Source organism: Solanum tuberosum, unplaced genomic scaffold (assembly GCF_000226075.1).
Source record: "Solanum tuberosum cultivar DM 1-3 516 R44 unplaced genomic scaffold, SolTub_3.0 scf00060, whole genome shotgun sequence".
Lineage (NCBI taxonomy): Eukaryota > Viridiplantae > Streptophyta > Magnoliopsida > Solanales > Solanaceae > Solanum > Solanum tuberosum.
Genome location: NW_006238985.1, coordinates 819,990 through 835,646, shown reverse-complemented (window position 1 = coordinate 835,646; position 15,657 = coordinate 819,990). Strand labels below are relative to the sequence as shown.

At 31.5% G+C, this 15,657-nt stretch overlaps 2 protein-coding genes across 2 annotated transcripts; both read left to right on the top strand.

Moving 5' to 3' along the window:
- Positions 1-304: 304 nt before the first annotated feature.
- On the top strand, positions 305-2,406 carry LOC102588000 (F-box protein PP2-B15-like). The gene is made up of 3 exons (XM_006344639.2): positions 305-695; positions 1,090-1,211; positions 1,831-2,406. Exons 1-3 carry the CDS (start codon positions 420-422, stop codon positions 2,297-2,299), a joined length of 867 nt encoding a protein of 288 aa, XP_006344701.1. The 5' UTR covers positions 305-419; the 3' UTR covers positions 2,300-2,406.
- A 6,794-nt stretch (positions 2,407-9,200) lies between these two features.
- On the top strand, positions 9,201-15,022 carry LOC102587681 (glycine-rich domain-containing protein 2). Its single transcript, XM_006344638.2, has 8 exons — positions 9,201-9,567; positions 9,655-9,769; positions 9,953-10,342; positions 10,986-11,249; positions 12,914-13,434; positions 13,521-13,645; positions 13,829-13,989; positions 14,085-15,022. Exons 1-8 carry the CDS (start codon positions 9,392-9,394, stop codon positions 14,625-14,627), a joined length of 2,295 nt encoding a protein of 764 aa, XP_006344700.1. The 5' UTR covers positions 9,201-9,391; the 3' UTR covers positions 14,628-15,022.
- The last annotated feature ends 635 nt before the right edge of the window (positions 15,023-15,657 follow it).

Here is a 15,657-nt window from a genome sequence, read left to right as displayed (position 1 = left end):
TTTACTAGTAACATATAATTATAAATATTTATTTATAAATGAAACATAGAAATATATAATTTGTTAATATGACACCTCGTGATATTCTGATATTTTGTTTATGAATATAATTTGCTTATTTAATAAGTGGGTAAGAAATGTTTTTTTTTTATAATTTCCACAAATGATGGAATTTTTATTTTTTCAATCTCATGTGGCCAAATCTTACAAGTTATCTCACTTTAAAGGTCAAATGTTACAAGTTAGAATTATAAATTTGTCCTCATGTTTTTTTTTATTTTATTTAGTTCCATGTCCTCATATGTTAACTACATGTCGTCATCTTGAAGAAAGCTATACCAATTTTTTGCCCTTATAATCTCTCATTACGTACCTTCTCCATTATTTAATTTCTAAGTTATATATACTCAAAAGTTCTCATGATGGCAGATAAAAGAGAGATGAAACTGGACCTCTTGCCAGAAGATTGTATCGTTCAAATCCTATCGTTCACATCTCCTCATGATGCTTCTCAATTGTCTTTGGTTTCGACTATGGTTCGTGATGCAGCCCTATCAGACTTGTTATGGGAGAAATTCTTGCCCTCTGATTATCGAGAAATCATCGAAAGATTAGTGCTGCCAATTGCGTTTTCCTCAAAGAAAGAGTTGTTTCTTAAGCTCTTTAAACCTCTTCTCATTGATGGTGGTAGCAAGGTACGTTGCTTTATTTCTATTCTTGGTGTCAATTAACATGAACAATGAGATGATTCTTTTTTTCAAGAGGATAATATTTCTTGTTATGAAGAAAAAAGTACTCTGTAAATGATCTTTGATCTTCAAATATCTTTTAATTTTCTCATATTTAATTGATCAAGATATTTTCTTTGGAAAACGAAACTATAAGTTCATTCAAAATCAGATACCTTCGCCCCTACACTCACTCGCTCCCCATTCCGGACCCTTATGATAATATATGTGCTATTATAGGAATAATATGTCCTGCTTACTTATAAAACCTTAGAAAATAAATTTTTTAAAAATGTACTTATTTTTAACATATATATTGCTCCTATCATTTTCCTTATTTCTGTTGAAACATATATTTCAGAGCTTCTCAATAGACAGGACAACAAGTAAAAAGTGTTATATGTTGAGTGCAAGGGAGCTATCAATTACTTGGTCCACCAATCCCCTCTACTGGTGTTGGAAACCCCTTCTTCTTCACTCAAGGTATTATATAATTCTTTCTTCCTAATTTGTATGATTCATTTTTCGTTACAGTCTGTCATTAAAAAATGTTAAAAAAACTTTATTTAATAATACTTCAACATTTTATTCATGTTAAGTTCTATTTATTTGACAAAGTGTTTCCATATATCTTAAATTTGATGCCCAGTAAAATTACATCACATAAATTGGGATTGAGATGGAGAGAGTAATTGTTTTCTCCTTTTGCTTTTCTGTATTTGTTACAAAAGTGCAAATTTTTAATTAGATATTTTTGAGTAGATTGTTAATAAAATGATTACCTACAATGTCTTTCATTTACTCCTAGATGACTACGCAATCCCAGATATTAATTTTTCAAGTAATTGACAAAATATCAGTTCAATTCACTATTAGATGTTGAAAGGACTTGAACAATTCTATAGGGAATAGTTCTCACAATTACAGCCACAAGATTAAAATAATCATTTTAATTTTCATGATCAAGCTAAAATGTTGTGACATGAAAATGACTTGATGGTATACTAGATGACCAGTACGTAGTGCATTTAATTTCTAATTTGACTCAACTGCTCTTCGATTTTGGGTGTTCACAAGTACACACTACTCTGTGTTCCAACAGATTTCCAGAAGGCGTGGAGCTTATTATGGTATGTTGGCTAGAAATCAAAGGAAAAATAAACACTCGAATGTTGTCTCCTCGTACAACATATGGAGCTTACCTCATTGTCAACCTCGCTGGTCGTGCTTTCGGCTTAGACTCTTTGCCATCGGAGGTCTCTGTCAAAGTAGGTGACCACGAATCGAAAGGAATCGTATATCTACGACGTAACAATGGGAAACAAGAATTGGAAATGGTGATAATGAGACACAGGGTGGAGACATTGAGATCAAGAGTTGATAGAGGAGGCCAAGAGCATGTTTTATGTGAAAGAGATGATGGATGGTTGGAGATTGAATTGGGTGAATTTTATTGTGATGGAGTCAATGATAAACAAGTTACAATGTGCCTTAGAGAAATTAAAGGTGAACACCTTAAAGGAGGCCTTATTGTTGAGGGCATTGAGCTAAGACCCAAACTAATTTATTAACTAACCAAGGGAGTTCCTTTGTTTTTTCTCTCTTATTGGAATTTTTTTACTACATGTATGTGTATACTATAAACAAATAGCTTATTTAAGATAACTATTTGAACTCATAGCCGAATTATATGAATTTTTATTGGTTAAGCCGTTTAGAATTGACTTCAGACTATTGAAAGTTTGAAACAAGAACAAAAAGAACATTACATATGCTGATCGCAATAGCACTAAGTGCTATGAAGTTTTCTTTAACAAATCTTTTGAAGAAGAAGTAGTTTGTCAATTCGTCTACATATTAAATAAGTTATTATTATTTATTAGAAAAAAACTGAATATAAGTTAAATAGAATTATAGCAATGTAAAACTTTCGCAAATAGCTACTATAATAAACTTAATTATACTTCATAGTTATAGTTTGCATATTTACGACTTGTAGCTACAGTTTAAGTTGCCTTATTTGTATAATTCGCCGGTATATTTGTATAATTCAGTTATTTTTTGTATAAACTCGAAATAACGAATTTATATAATTACAAACATCAGGCGTGTAAGAAGTTATACAAATTATATTATACAAATTCCGAAGTATATAAACGTGCGAATTATACAAAACTAAAAAGCTGAGCTGCGTAACTATAACTAAAGTAGGTTGCGAATTGTAATTAAGACAAACTATAGTTATGTTAAGTAATTAACTAGTACATTTGTATAATTCAATTATTTTTGTATAAACTCGAAATAACGAATTTATATAATTACAAACATCAGGCGTGTAAGAAGTTATACAAATTATATTATACAAATTCCGAAGTATATAAACGTGCGAATTATACAAAACTAAAAAGCTGAGCTGCGTAACTATAACTAAAGTAGGTTGCGAATTGTAATTAAGACAAACTATAGTTATGTTAAGTAATTAACTAGTATATGTTTGCTTATACGGGTAATTTTTCCCTAAATTGGCTACTAGGTGTAATTGGTACATGAATAAGTAAGTCAGGCCCAACTTTAGATTACATGGGCCTCTGTCCTCTTTGAGCACGTAGAAGGCCCAAGAAAGCACGGCTGAACTTCAGTGAAAGAAAGCCCTGTTGAAACCCTAGCCCCAATCTATTTAAACCAGTTGCCTCCTTGTTGTTCAATAGCAACTACTGCCTCTGCAGCTCTCCGATGTAGTTCCGGTAGATCCTTGTTTCTTTTTGGTCTATTTTGTTTTATTATTGTGTATAGCATAAACTGGGCGATTGCAATGATGATAACATTTCCCAGCTCATTATGAGACCTTATATTTAAGGTCTGGGAATATACTCCGTTTCCAACACATATATCTGAGCTTCGCCTTTCGTTTTCTTTATTGATTCTCTCAATGCTAAATCAATATGATGTGTCTTTTTTTTGTTTGCTTCCTTTTGGATTCTGTTTAGTCAATTATGTTTCAATTTGGCAATTGCAATGATGTTTACCTTAATCCCAGCTCTATGAGACCTTTTTTAAAGGTCTTGGATTAAACTTGGTTTCCAACACATATATAACTGAGCTTTGCCTTTCTTTTTTCTATCATATGATTGTTTCGGTTTCTGTTTGGTCTTTTTTGTTAGTATGATTTTTGTTTATTGTGTTAAAACACAGTGGCGATTGCAATGACGCTGACATTAATCCCAGCTCTATGAGGCCTTATATTTAAGGTCTTGGATTAAACTTTGTTTCCAACACATATATATCTGAGCTTCGCCTTCATTTTCTCTACTATTCTGAATTGAAAACAAGACTATGTGTCAATTTCTTGGTTGTTTTAATTTTGTTGATTGTCTAAAATTAGAGGCAATTTTGCGATGATGATACATTTTTCCCAGCTCATTATGAGACCTTATTTTTAAGGTCTGGGAATATATTCCGTTTCCAACACATACATCTGAGCTTTGCCTTTTCTTTATTGATTCTCTGAATTCAAAATCAAATATCAAGTTTTACATTAATAAATTTCTTTTGGGTTTTTTCAATCTGGAAAATTAGGTGTTTTCCCTGTGATGTAAAAATGACCATGCTAATTCTGAATCTTTTTTCTGAAGAAAAGCTTAAGTTATTTATCTGAGGGAGCATTCTTGAAAGTTTATTTAGCAAAACAAAAAATGAAATTTAGACTTGTTATATCGTAACAAACCCAATAACTACACCAATGCAATTCAGACTTAAAACCCAATAGCAAACAAATATGAAATTTTCAGATTGTATTTTTTTTTGTGTATTAGTATGTTTTCAGATTGTATTCTTTTGTTGTGTATTAGTATGTTCTTTGATTCCTTCTTTTTCAGAGTACATTGATATATCTGTACTTGATACAAAAGCGTGTTCATTTATTTGAACATAAATTTACCTGTTTGATTAACTATCTGCATGATCTTGTATATAAGATGTATTGTGAGAGCATTTGTTTTGGTTGCTATATGCGCATACAAAAACTGTTATGCTCAAAGCCCAAATACATAGGTGTTGCATGTGTATCTATTCTTCGATTCATGCTTAGAGAATTATTTATTTTTGAGTGAACTGTGAGATTTCTTGAACAAAGTTGAGGAATTTCAACGAGATGATTTTCTTAGACAAGGTAAGGAGAGAAAAATGTTAGAAAAAGAAAGAGGGATAAATGAGTCATGTTTTTTTTTTCCTTTTTCACGAGATAGTGGGGTAAATATGAGTCCAATGTGGACTGATTTGAGAAATTAAAGGAAAAAAATTTAATTATATTATGATACATTTTATTTGCTATGTAACTAAAATATTAATATTTTTAATAATTATTTTAAAGTATAGTTATTTTTACTAATTATGTTAGGTATTTTGAATAGTTAGCTAATATTTATTTTAAAGTATAATTATTTTTTTTACCAAAATTACGCTTTTAAAATTAAATATTTTAACTAATATTCACTCCAAATAAAAAAGATTAAAAATAATATAATTACATCCCTAATTTTAGGGATATCCCTTGATTGAAATTAGGAAAATAAAATAATTGATTCAAGTCCTACATAGGAGTGATGCCCCTTTGATAATTTGGCAACAAGTAGACAGATATATATAAAACTAGAATTATTTTGTTTTCCTTATTTCACTTAATGGGCATCTCTAAATTAGGAATTTAATTAATTCATTTGGACCCTTTGTAGTTGAAGCAAGTATGAGATGTGGTACTTTTAACAACATATTCAATTTAATCTCATACATGATATTTGAAGAATATAGTGTGCATAAATATGTTGTGAGGTAAAAAATTTGTTTCAATAGAACCTCTAGACAATATCTGAATTGTAAATTCCATATCTAAACTAAAGCAGAAAACCCAGTAATTTGTGCCACACCCCAACAATGTTGTTGCTTTTTTGGTACGTCGAAGTTATAATTCTATCCAAACTTAGAAAGATACTTTCTAAAAGAAGAAAATCGATGATACAACACACAAAAATGTCATTAAATTACTGAACTACGAAACAAAATTGACCGATCGGGTTGGTGTTGATCAACGTGGCCAGTTTAATGGAACATTATTTGATCATATTCGAAGTGGAATGGACCACCACATAGTTGATTGTGTGTATAGTGTGACATGTAATAATTCTGTGACATTCATATATATGCAAGTGCAACAACACAAATACATATATAGTGCTTGCTGTTCACCTAATCATGGCTCTCAAAAAGGATGCACACCATGTGTTCAGCCAACTCACTTGTACATTGCACACCTTTTCTTCCCATTCTAGAGGATTTCTATGGCTTTATTTTATGCCAAAATGGAGCAAGGCCCGGGCTGCCTTAACCCCTAGGCCATTAAAGTCATCGCTTGGGGACTCATATTTTTGGACCCCCATTTTTAAAAAGTAATTACTTATATATGATTATTTTAAAAAAAAATTTATATGTATTATGAGTGCCATAATTTTCTACTAAGGAAATTGATATGAGATAAATATAAACCTGAGTTTCGTAAGAAACAATTTGATGAAAATATGGATAACGAAATCACAAACTTCCTTGAAGAATCTTTTAGAGTTGATCACTTTATATATGTAGAGTAGATCAAACTATTTTTTTACTTCAAAATAGATTTGAACCAATTGAAGTATATGAAAATATTTTTGACTTCTTATTTAGTGGTAAAATATTGAGATCACTAGTAATGAGAATTTTAAAAAATAGTCTTAACCTTGAACTTTCTTCAACATATAATAGTTATTCTGATATTGATGGTTTAGATTTATTTTTGAATTAAAAGCGTTAAGAGAAATAATACAAGTAGAAGATAATGATCTAATGAAAATACTCAATCAAATAAAAAGACTTGATTCTTTTTCAAATACACATATTGCTTATAAAATAATGTTAACAGTTCCTGTAACCGTTGCCTCAGCCGAAAGATGTTTTTTCAAAATTGAAATTGATTAAATCTTCTTTAAGATCAATAATGTGTCAAGAGATATTGAATGAATGAATTAGCTATATTATTATTTGAAAATGAATTATTAAAACAAATTGATTATAAAATAGTACTTAATGACTTCACAACTAAAATAGCTAGAAAATTAGATTTTAAATAAAAATATATATAATAAATAAATAAAATATTAGGATCCCTCTCTTAAGTTTCATTTTATGCCCTGATATTGATGAGTCGGCCATGAGCAAGGGTTCACTTTATGGTATCAAGAGAATATCACATGACATTATTTAATTATGTGCTACATATAACGTTTGTTCACACTAGTATGTAAGTGTGACATTATATGATTAAAGTTATTAAAATAAGGAATAGACTTAAAATGACGTGAAATAATTTGTCTTTAAAGATTTATAATCTCTTGAATGACTTGAGGAAGAAAAAAAGTACAATGAAGGCTTATTAATCTATATATTCTAAAGTTTTTTTTTTTGTTGAGTAGTTCAATGAATAAGTTTAAGTAGATATTTAGATTATATATTGAATTTAGGTAGAATTTTGTATTGTACTTTTGTTTAGGGAACAAAGGGGTAACTAGATTAAACCCAAGTACAAAAGAGTTTCATTTAATTAATCAATAAAAAAAAACAAAGAGAAAGGATAACTATGGCTTAACTGATTTGAACATATCTTAATTGGGAGGATATGAACATAAAAAATGGCATCCAAAAAGACCATTGTGCAATATTAGAGAGTTGTTGTAAAACAAAGGCTTAATACATAGTTTTTGGACCATTGTGCAATATTAGAGAGTTGCTGTAAAACAAAGGCTTAATACATAGTTAGTCTCCGATGGAACACCTCAATTTCTAATAAAGTATTTTAATTAGGCACTTTCAATTCAAAATTTGAAAAAAAAAATTACACATATTTTCTTTTGCGTATAATACTATTAAGTTAACCACATAAAATATATCATATTCTTTAATTTAACAACCATGAATAGGAAATGTCTATGATATTCCGATTTATTGAAATAAATGTATATAAATAAAAATAAAAAAAGGGAAATTTTAGATGGTAATTAGCTACATAATAAATAGACGAGAATAGACACAATTTTCTTCCTTCAAAATTATAATATAAAATATTTAATTAGAATATTTTATTAAAAACTAAAGTATTCAATTGAAATACATGACTTAGTTCGAACTTTGAATGTATATATCTTGATAAGTTTAAATATTACTCCCTTCATTTAAATTTTTTTTTATTTATTTTTCTTTTTAATTAAAAATAATAATTTATTTTTTCACCATACTTTAATTTCAGTTTTACACACCGATATATTTAAGGCCACGGAGATTAAATGACATTTTTGATTAATTTGATATAACTTTAATTAAGTATTATAAGATTGTTTTTAAAAAAAAAAAATTGTAATCAAACTAGATCGTTTAAAAAAAAAAGAAGCTAGGGAGCATGTATTAAGGACCAGTTTGGTAGACGGTATTAATTAGAATAGTCCATGGACTAAAATTTAGCCCATCTAATACATTGGTTGGTTAGATTATTTAACTTAAGTCATGGGTATAACCATGGCCTTATTTTATCCTTAGGAAATGGAGGGATAACTAATCCAAAGTTTTACAATTCTTGGATAAGATCCCTAAATGATTAAACTATCTGTTATTTCTTTTCCTAAATTTCTTTTGCAATTTGATTTCCTTTTTATTTATATTGGAATGGTTATAAATGTTCTTTTTGATTCTCCAAATCCCTTTTTTTGTTATTTGATGATTTTACTTATATTTTTTTCTCCATTCTTTTGATTTTTTTATTTAATGTAGTTTGTCGATTAACCACTACTATTTAAAAAAAAAAAAAGATTTAGGTATTAAACAATTTAAATAGTCTTAAATCTATGTTAAGTTTAAGATATATTTGACCAACAAAAAATTAGAAATACACCGTGCTGTCAAGGATCTCCGTAGTGGTACATCACACCTCATAATTAATAACAATATATATATAACTTAACTAGTTAAATGAATTAGAAAATCATAAATAAAAAAAATATTGTCCGAAAGTTATCTACCTTGACTCAATTATATGAAATAAACAATTTCATAATAAAACAAATGTATAATAGGAAATAATTTTTTTTGTAGAGTTTTTAATCAAACACAAAATTAAATGAGAAATAATGAATCAAACCGTTGATAAAAATAAATCAATATTATTTATTTCTATATTAATAATCTCTATTTTATTAATTCATGTATTACTAATATCTGCCTTTATCAATATTTATACCAAACCACGTATAATAAATGTAAAGATATTTTATTCCTTGTCCTTTGAAAACATAGGCCTTTGCCTACAACAGTGTTCTTCGCACCTGAAAGTTCAAAGCTTACATTCCACGTGTCCACGTTTCTCATTATAAAATGGCTGCCCATTCCTTATAAAACAAAAGGCATAGTACTGTAATTGCCACCATAGACATCTTTCCAGTTGTACATTTGAGGATTAACTATTAACCTTCTTCTTCACCTAAAAAACATGTTTTTTTAAGAAACAAAATCTTGTTTACTCTAAAAAAAAAAAACTTCATGTACAGAGCAGTCTAGCAGAATCTTGAAAAATTCTCCAAGAATCAAGAATGTCAACTTCGGATGTTGCTTCCATGAGAAGCCTAAGTGAAATTTCTGAGGAAGAAACTGTACGGTTGAGTATCGATCTTGTAGCTGCTGCAAGACGAAATCTTGGGTTCTTGAGACTTGTAACAGAGTCTCAATGGCTTCAAGAAAGACCCAACATTCTTGAATCTATTAGAAGGTTAACTATTACACTATTTCATCTGGGTATTCCTGTTTTCTTGTTTTTCTGAGTCCTGGAAATCTTGATGATGATTTTTTTTTGCAGGTATGATCAGCTATGGATGCCATTGATTTCTGATCTTTCTAATGGGTCAAACCCTCCAATGATTCTTCCTCCTCTTGATATTGAATGGGTTTGGTACTGTCACACCTTAAATCCGGTAAGAGATACAGTGAAAATAGTGTACTTAATTTTACTTGGTTTATGATAAATATTCGAAAACAAGAAAAAGATGTTAATCTTTATCAGTGAAAACTTTCAGTAAAAAGTGCTACCATATGATTTTTTTTACTTCTAGTTTATGGAAGAGTAAAGTTACATACCTAATTGATTTTCAATTCAGGTCAGTTACAGACAATACTGTGAATCAAGATTCTCTAAACTTATTGGAAAGGCAGCTATTTTCAATGAAGAAAATGAAGAGTATGCATTAAACAGATGCAAAGGAATTTGGGTCCAGAGATATCCAACAGAGCCTTTTGAGAATGAATCTGATGACTCCAATTTGCAGAACCCAGTTTCCACTGTTCATGAAGAACTGCTGAAAGAAGTATCCAAACAAAGACTTTGTTTATACACTAAATTTTCTGAGCCTTACTATTCAGAGATTGTGTATCTGATGGCAGCTCGACAACGGTATAAGGGCTTTCTGTATATGATGCTTAAATTTGCAGATAGTTGTTCTGTTTTGGTCCCTACTTCAGATATTCTTCTAATGTGGATCACTCATCAGGTAAAGGTCTTTCTTTGAAGTTTACATACTAAAGTTTTTGTCTATGGAGAAATCTTTAATTTTCTATTCAATTTACTTTTAGGGAGCTTGAGCATAACTTCTTAAGATAAGTTAAATAATTCATAATGGATTAATGAGCTTTGGGTTGATTGTTGTTCTTACAAAATACTTTATGTCTTCATTATCTAAAGGAAGAAAGCCAAAAAGATCATTAATTTACTAAGTAGATAAGATCCTTTAGGCATCTTCCTGGTCATTTTCGTTGGTCTTCACGTTGCTAGTAAAAGATTTCTGATTTTAATATTGCCCTAAATACTTTGATACCTTATTCAAATGCATAGTACACTGTCAATTTTATTCAGCTTTTAGGTAGTATGGTGTTGAGCATTATTGTAATTTCCGAAGTGTTTGTCATAACCTTAATGTCATAATCCTGATGTCTGTTCACCATGATTCATGACAAATCGGTCTACGTGGATTTGTACTATCTGTTTACTTAAATATTAATATGTATATTTTTTCTCTTTTCAAATGAATGATTCCATCAAGTTGAGATAAGTTTATTGTCTATTGATCAATAATGACTAGTGCATTGATGCTGATACATTTTTTTTTTTGGTTTTTTGTGTATTTGATTAAACAGAGTTATCCTACTGCATACACTTTAGACACAAAGGGGTTGGAGGAGGAAATGAGAAAAGTAGTTGGAGGATGGGAGAATGTGAAGGAAGAAGATGTTGAGAACACGAATAAACTATGGGAAAGAATATTTGATCAGCCATATGAGAAAGCTGGTGGCTTGGCCATTGGAAAGGCTGTTGATCTCAAGCCACCAATATACTGGGAAGTCACAGATACTGATGTCAATGCGAAATACTCATCCATGTTACCGCGATTCTTGCTTGAGGTTAGTTGGATCTTATGCTTTCACGCTTTGCAATTTCCCACTTGACAATATTAAAATTAGGACATATTGAAAAATGTAGTCACGGGAGTGTAGGGACTAATTATTGTTTTCCCTCTCTCCAACAGTTGCAGTTATACTAAACTCAAGTAAGACTTATAAAGTTATATTATTTTTTATCCAAGTTGGTGCCCTATCATCATCTTATTAGGTCACATTTAATTATTGATGTTTCTTTTTTGGATCAGTCCTACTTTTCCTATCTTTTCTCTTCTTCCATCTATTATTTTATGTTTTCATGTTTTTGGTTGGGATGAGTTGTCTTCATCAGTTGATAAGTCTAGTGTGTTGCTTTCATCTTGAGAATTTAATTGCTTATTCATACACGCCTACTTGCCAATTTAATACAATGATAGTTGTTATCCTGGATAAAGGAATATTGAGCGTTGAAGATGAATTTGCAGAAGTATATAAGAGGGAAGTGCTAAAGCAATTTGTTACCTACACTTTCATTAGAGTGGGAAGTAAAAGTTGTAAGATATAAACAAAATATGGTGAACTTTTACTGCTTTTCTTGGCTTAGTAATTGACTAATGGCAGATCAAAGCAATGTTCGGAGATGCTTGTCATATGACTTGAAAATTTTCTAAGAATCAGGAAAAACATTTAACAATTGTCCTAAAGTTGCTTCTCTCTGTAATTTCTGAAAATAATAAATAAATTAAATCTGTTGTAAGAATCTGAAATAATAGCATACATGGAATTTATAATTGAACTTTATAATGTAGTGTGGATGGCTTGGTTCCTCCCATTGAGACCAACAATACTTTCCCTCTCATGGTTTTTCTAGTAAAAAAGAAGAATAAGTTTAAGGATTTCATGCTTTAGAAGTGAGATGAACCTATCTTGTTGGAATATATTACATCGATCCTGCTTATTCATTGCTATACCATGAGGACTTTTTTACTTTGTTTTGTTCTTTCTAGAACTAAAATTAGGATGCTGCTTGCAAATCTGCAAAATACATGCTCCTTATGCATGATCATATATCTTCTTGCCTTTTCTATTGCTGGATTTTTGTGTGAATCAGATAAAATCATTGATGTAATGAAGAACAGAAATAATTTGGGGTACCTAGTTTACAATTAACTAGTTTTGTAAATGGTCAATCCACCAAGACCTGCAACATATAGTTGGTTTTCCTCAAGCATGATTACGAAGCAGACCAGTTCCATGAAGGCATTGTACTATGAGGGATTTTCCTTTGTCACTGTCGCACAGGCAGAGACTTGATTTCATGGATAGAGCTTTTCTTTGATTATAGCATTTATTCCTAGATTTCTGATTTATTTACTTGGATGACAAAACTTGAGCAAAATTACTCAAAGGGGTTAATGTCTATTGCCTGATTAAAACTGTATGACATCACAAAGACTGCTACATGTTGAATCCTGTGGCTGTTGAGCTCAAACATAGTTCTATCGGAAGCCCAATCTAGTTAGTTAATTTGATATCATCAGACAATCAGGTTTATCATCTATAGCTTCTTCATGTTTCTTTTACTTTTCTTTTTTGGGTTTGGAGGTGGGATGGGTGCGGGAATAGCGTTGCAGTAGTATCTAGAAGGAATGACTAAAAGGTTGGATGTGCTATGGTTTGCATTACAGGTCTGTTTAACAGTGAGGCTAAAACAAAAAATGAAACCTTTGAGTTGGGATGCGTCAAAGGAGTTTTTACGTCTTCAGATGGTTAGATGTCACAGGGAGCTCAAAATAGATAGACCACTCAGCAAATTTACGTCTCAAAGGTGGCAAAAAGCCTTGCACCTGTATTGTGAGTTTGGAACTAAAGGAATGGTTCTTGAGGTTCGCCAACGTGGTGGTGGCTGCATCAAAGGAAGTAGCTTGAGAGAGAGTGTAACATTTCTTTGGAATGATTTGTTACGTGCGCCTTCTCTCAATTTTGCAAAAGAAATTGACCAAAAAGTCAGGGTAGCTACATCAATAACTCCTCCTGTCCAAGCCTCCTACTTGTTGAAATGTGTACCTGACCGAGTATCAGATGATTCAGGTGCTATGATATCTGATGTTATTCTGAGGATGAACCAATATCATCCCCAAGAAGGTAGATGGTTATCTCGGACTGTTCTGGATCATGCAGGCAGGGAATGCTTTGTGATTCGTTTTAGGTAGTGAACTTTTTTATTTTGTCTAAGTGATGATCTGCCTCCTTGTGTTTTATCTCCTGATCTTGTGTTGTTGACAATAATGCTAGAGTTGGAGGTGGCTTTTGGAGGAGAGGAGCTGAAACTCCTTCAGCTGTAAAATGGGAGGACCGTATTATAGAAATACGTGAAGGTCGTTGGTCCTATGTTGCTGGTTCCATCGGTAGAGTGCCTGGTATGTTATAATTCCTCTGTCTACTTGACTCTTATCTTTTCTCTGGCCAAACATTCATTTCAACAGTCTATTAGTTATCAACTCATAGATCATGCTGGTTACCACTTTCCAGTGGATGTCTCCTATTATCGGTTTCCTACCTAATTTGTGGTGTCATTTGCTTGTGTTTCTCATCTAGTACAGAGAAAGTGGTAGGTATTGCAAAACCAAAAGATCCACCAGAAGGATGGCATGCTCTTTGGAATCTTTCAACAGGACATGAGCTATTAGTACAGTGGGAATCATCAAGATCCACTTCAGGCTTAAATTTCAGCGTAATAAACCAGCAATCAACTGATTCAGTGGTACGTACAGTGTGTATGAACTCTGATTTGATCTCAGCAGGAATTCTATAGAGTATTGATCATCTGAGTGATCCTTAAGAACACAATCCTTGCAGGTAAAGTTATTGGAAGGGCGACAAATGCAGTACGAAGTCGAGAAATCTGTCTTAGGTGAGGAGACAGAACATGTGCCAAATGAAAAGTTAAAGCAAGTGGAAGACAAAGAAGAAGATGGATTCATAACAGTAGTTAGGTTCTCTGAGGATAATCCGGTTGGAAAAGCTACAGCACTTCTTAACTGGAAGTTAATGGTGGTGGAGTTTTCACCTGAAGAAGATGCTGTATTCATACTTCTTCTTTGCATGTCAATTATCAGAAGCATATCAGAAATGAAAAAGGAAGATGTAGGAAGCCTGTTGATTAGAAGAAGAATAAAAGAAGCAAAGCTTGGTGACAGAGATTGGGGCTCAGTGGTTGTCCATGCTTCTTCATATTCTCCATCGATCTCTTCACCTTACCTTCAGCCTTGGTATTGGAATGTGCAAGCAGTGATGGGATCGCAAGGTGTAGACAATATCCCAAGGCTACAAGCTCCAGTATTGACTTATACACCAGCTGAAGGTGGCGACAAGTTGTACAAGCATGGGATAATCAATTAGGACAAATTACCATTTCCTAATAACACGAAACTGAAGAAGTTTTTCAAGCACAGATTCTGAAACAGAGTATGTACACTCCATCTAAAGTCATTCTGTTATATGGTATAAGCATATCTTACCAGCTCTACCTAGCTGAGTTAATAATTAAAAGGGTAACGAGTATCATCATGTCTTCGGTATACCAAATGATTTTAGAAGTCTTAGTTATGTATGTGTACATTAGGCGAGTTGCACCAAAGACTTGATGCTAGAGGGCACACCCTTGTACAGAAGACGCGGTCTGGGATATAAATAAAGCCTTAAATCATTTATCTAAGATTAAGTTTGCTTAGCGCGGTTTGACCCGGATAAACTTATAATTTGTTTGGAAGTTCCAGTTGCTCTTTCTTTCTGCAGTTCTAATGTTTTGAATAACGTATGGCCTGAGGGAAATACTTGTTTTGTAAAGCTCAAGAAAAAACAAATCGAAAAAAACAGTAATTCATTTACATGATAAAGAAAGAAGACTTTAATATTGAATGGGGTTAGTAGAGAAGCATCTTCATTACTTGACTTCCTTTGTTTTAGTCAAGTTGTTGTCCCTTAATGTGGTATAAATTTTGAAATGTAGACTCTAGTGTATGGATTTTTTTAAAAAAATCCTTTTTATTCACCTATTAATTAATATATGTAGCTAAATTTTGAGAGTAAAGGGGCAAAACAAGTAAGTAATAATATAAGATCTCCAACTTGTATTAGATTCTGAATTTGTGTTAGTTGATATAGGATGGTCAAAACAACAACGTTATTTTGATGCAAAGTCTTTGATCCAGTTTTTTTATATTATATTATAGATAAAGAAATGCCTCTCATTGGATCTACCTACTCTTTATGACCCACTAATTATGGAATTTTGTCTTTGAAATAAAAGTGAGATGCTTTCAATGTGAAAAATCTGTATCAAAGCAATTAAGTGTTGGTCAAATCACATGTTACTGAGTCATATTATCAATCTAAATTAGTATGTTATTATTCACTTCGATTCACAATA